Source organism: Myxocyprinus asiaticus, chromosome 36, assembly GCF_019703515.2.
Source record: "Myxocyprinus asiaticus isolate MX2 ecotype Aquarium Trade chromosome 36, UBuf_Myxa_2, whole genome shotgun sequence".
Lineage (NCBI taxonomy): Eukaryota > Metazoa > Chordata > Actinopteri > Cypriniformes > Catostomidae > Myxocyprinus > Myxocyprinus asiaticus.
In genome coordinates this window covers 3,999,961-4,004,220 of record NC_059379.1, presented here as the reverse complement: position 1 = coordinate 4,004,220, position 4,260 = coordinate 3,999,961, and the positions used below count along the sequence as shown (strand labels likewise).

The 4,260-nt window shown below is 39.4% G+C and overlaps 1 protein-coding gene across 1 annotated transcript; it reads right to left on the bottom strand.

Moving 5' to 3' along the window:
- Positions 1-2,462: 2,462 nt before the first annotated feature.
- On the bottom strand, positions 2,463-3,810 carry LOC127427354 (forkhead box protein I2-like). The gene is made up of 2 exons (XM_051674919.1): positions 3,168-3,810; positions 2,463-2,986 (listed from the first exon to the last, which is right to left on the bottom strand). Exons 1-2 carry the CDS (start codon positions 3,793-3,795, stop codon positions 2,463-2,465), a joined length of 1,152 nt encoding a protein of 383 aa, XP_051530879.1. The 5' UTR covers positions 3,796-3,810.
- Between the last annotated feature and the right edge of the window lie 450 nt (positions 3,811-4,260).

The window sequence follows — 4,260 nt, the reverse complement described above, 5'->3', positions numbered from 1 at the left end:
AAAAATGAACTTTATCCTGATAAAAATGCACTGAAATAAAGTGTAATCTGTGTAATCTTTATATATATATATATATATATATATATATATATATATATATATATATATATATATATATATATATATATAAAGATTACATTTTCCACCGTTTTTGTAGGTAAAAAACGGTGATAAAAATGCACTGAAATAAAGTGTCACAACTCCAGTCAGTGTTCCAGCTTCTTTGCTTTTTTTTTTTTTTTTTTTTTTTTGCATATTTACCTCGTCCACAATTGCAAAAACAACAGCGGGAGAGAGGGGATATTGGTGAAGTATCGATGTCTGATGACGTCAATTTGAACAGAATTTTCACAGGTGCGCGCGCCTCACTGGACGCGTCAAGCGCCTGTGGATTTGAACCATTAATTATGCAAATGACCAGAAACCAGCTACTTTCAGGTTTATTTCAACAAACAATTATTTTATGTTATTTCAATTGCAAATACAGTTTTGCTTTTTTAGGTTTATGTGGAATGTGTGAAGTCTTTTAATAGCTTAATTAACGGGATTTGTCCTTTTTTTTTTTTTTTCTCATTTGAACAAATTAATAAATCTGACTAACCTACATTACAAAATGCACTCCCTTTGCAATTGCGTGTTCTTCTCACCCTGCATATATACATTCGCTCAAGGAGAATCCACCCAAAAATCATGCAACAAGAATGTCCTTTGTTGGGATAAAGGCGCACGGAGGGAAATGCGCTCTGAGTGCTTTAATTTGCTCTCAGATTTGCAGTCTCCATGTTTTCACTGGAGAGCAGCGGGAGGTCTCTGGTGATGCCAGATCCGTTTGCGTTCCAGCACCTTAGACACGAATCTCCTGTCAGTTCTGCTTCGTCCCGGACAGCAGCGCGCCGGAGCGCATTCAGTTATGAAGTGTTTAATTTCATTGACTTTCTTTGATATGTTATGTGCTATGGATTGCTCCTAAAATTAATGGTGTAAGAAGTCTGACTAAATAGGTCACAGTTTAGGAAACTTTTAAGCGGACTGAAAACCATTTTTAGCCCCTAAAACGCCAGGATTTCCGTATAGGTGCATGGCCAATAAAACCACATTACATGCTGTAATACAACCAGATGAATCATACACAATACCAATTCTGGTGTCTTCCACAGTATAAATTATAACACTTACACAGTCATCTAACAAAGTGATGACAAAAACATGAACAGCTGTGAGACTGAAGAATATACAGTTATGTATTTGTAAAGTTCACACAGCTGATCCGTATGAAAGAACATTTTACACTATTAAATAAGCCGAGTGTAAATATAAGCTCCAGACAAACAGTCGAACTGTTGAACTCCTCTATAATGAAGCCGTAATGACTTGTTAAAATCGGCTGTATTCAAAGTGACAAGCGGAAAATATCTCAGTCTCACCAACTGTTTTCATGCAGCTCAGACTGGACATGAGCTAATGGCAGAAGAAGTTGAACCTCTGGATAAATCAGCAGATTATACTGTATGAGGCTATTTAAACCATCACCTAATTGAGTTTGTGCCATTCAGCACCCATGCGTGCATACATAGACGGGAACAACTTCAGTAGTATAATGAGAACATTGAAGAGTTAAATGTTTCTGGCTGTTTGCAGAAAGCAATTAGGAGAGCGCGCAGTGGGGGCGCGGATTAATTCAAACGCTCGATTAAACTTGAAATTCTTTTGATAAATAATTGTGAACTCAGTATGTTTGTTAGAGCTGATCGGATGGGGGTTATTTAAAGTGCATAGAAATCTAGGGTTTCAGATAAATAAAAGCTTCAAAAAGCTTGCTTTATTTAAAAAATCTACATTGTAAGTGCATGCATGCATTCAGGTTTATGATGACACTGTTCTGTTGAAACTTTTATATTAGTGCATAGATAAAAGTCGTTCCTTTAAACTGATTATTTGATTGCAAACTTTTGCTAACAAACAAACAAACAAACATATGCATGCAAACATGTCTTAATTGCTGCATCTCTGGGAACACCCGCTGATGCAGGAGGTGTTTGTGTTTGTTGTGCTATTTAGCAGATAATCACACAATATGATGCATGTGATGTTTTGGTTAGAAAAGAAACTGGTGGTACAGACGTTTCAGATATACGCAAGATTTATTTAGAAATCAGAAACATTCGATCGACTTAAATAAAATATATCTACATGTCTTCTACACACAAAAAAAAAAAAAAAAAAAAAAATACAGCATCTCAGAAGGCACTTGTTGTAGTGGCCGAGGAAAACGGCTTTTCATGTTTAGGCCTAATGATGCATTTTCAGCATTTATTCGTCCAGCAGAATAAATGTATCGTTAATGAAGCATTTTGATGCAACTAAAAACACTGGATTGAAGTTGCACTGACACATCTAATGTAAATTAGATCAGATTGTCCATATGCACTCACAGAGCACATTAGAGGTTAAACAAACCGTCTCTAAACCTCTGTTCCATCCCGGTTATGTATGAGATTATTAACACTGAAATGGTTGGAGAGTGAGTTGATCAAACCACTGTTATTATGGGATGCAGTGTAGTAGTTTAGTCTGTTGGTGTTGAGATAACCGGGTTCTGACTGAGGCGCAGTCTCATGTCCAGACATGCCGTGCGTAAAATCCCCCAAGTGTCCAGAGCTGACGTCCCGGCCTCTGGTGCCGTTGCTGTCTCCTGCCATTATCGAGTTCATGTTACCGATGAAGTTGTTAAAACATTGGCTGTGCTCTGCGGAGGGTGACGGAGATGATTTTGGTTCGCTGGAGGTCGGGGAGTTTTGGAGACTCTGCGGGGAGGCGCTCATCAGGCTCGCCGTGTCCGACAATTTGAGCGAGTCCTCGGATTTGACGGACAAGACGCTGGCGTTTCCACTGTTCCCATCGGCTCTTCTCTTTCTCTTCCTTCTGAAGTTGCCATTATCGAACATTTTCTCGCAGTTTGGGTCCAAAGTCCAGTAATTTCCTTTACCTGAATGGAACAACGATTTTTTGTCAACTCAAATTCGCAGCATCATGCGCAAAACAAAAACACGCAATAATGTAAAATCTTGCCCACATATACTTTGTCACATATTAGGCCTGTTAAATGATTAAGCAAAGATTGCTGTATGAATAATAATAATAATAATAAAAATAACATTTAGACTTACCAGGGTCATCTTCATCCCTCGCAACTTTCTTGAAGCAATCATTCAAGGACAGATTGTGTCTTATGGAGTTTTGCCACCCAGCTTTGCTTTTCTTGTAAAAAGGAAAGTTATCAGCCACATACTGATAAATTTGACTGAGGGTCAGTTTCTTATCCTGAGCATTCTGGATAGCCATCGCAATAAGCGCGGAGTAGGAATAAGGCGGTCGAACCATCTTGAAAAGTTCCTGCTGACTTGAAATGGATAGCCAACCGAGGTCTGCGCTTCCAAAGCCAGTTGGAGGAGGAAGAAACTGCCGCTGGTTCGACCCAAATCCTGACTGAATATACGAACCTCCGTTCGGGCCCGACAGATACGGAGAGGAGCCGATACCCGGGCCGTTCATCCACAGGTAAGGGTTGGTGGTGGGTGAGGTGTACTCGCCAATTCCATAGCTGGAAGGATGCGCAGCTGGCCTTTGCGAGTGGTGGTGATGATGGAGGTTCTGTTGGTACATGCTGAAGTTGGTGTCGCAGTACACAGTCATGTCCAGGATGTCCTGCGCGTTGGGGTGCTGGAGGGAACTCGTTTGCTGGCTCGAAGGCTGCTGCCCGAACGCGTTCATAATCCGTTCTCCCTCTAGAAACATGAAGACCTGCCGAGTGTGCTTGTCTCTGTGAGTTCACCCGAGAATGCCCGACTTCACGGTAGGGGAGGGTTATTTAACCTGTCCCAGAACACATGTAATGAATGAAAGACAACCCCTCCCACTGTCACGCTTCTCCTCAAATATGCATCTTTTTGGCGTCGAGATCATCCGTGAGATAAGCTTGAAAGGTGCCACAAAAGTTTTTAAGCAACCACCTCATTGTAGGAGTAGAAAATAACAATAATAGTCATTAATGAATTATTAGCATTGTTAAAACCTTTTGGAATTCCTTTTGGAGGAAAATTAGTTGTTAGAAAACGTATTTGTAACTTATTTGTTCATGGTTATTTAAAAAAAATAAAAAATAATAATAATATATATATAAAATACAGGAATGTGTGTGTGCTTATGTGTGTGTATATATATATAATTTTTTTTTTCATGGTTTTTTTAAATTCACGGTTA

Coding starts and splice junctions, on each gene's coding strand:
- LOC127427354 (XM_051674919.1), bottom strand. CDS start 3,795: ATGTTTCTAGAGGGAGAACGGATTATGAACGCGTTCGGGCAGCAGCCT. Junction 2,987..3,167: donor GAGGGATGAAGATGACCCTG/GTAAGTCTAAAT, acceptor TGTTCCATTCAG/GTAAAGGAAATTACTGGACT.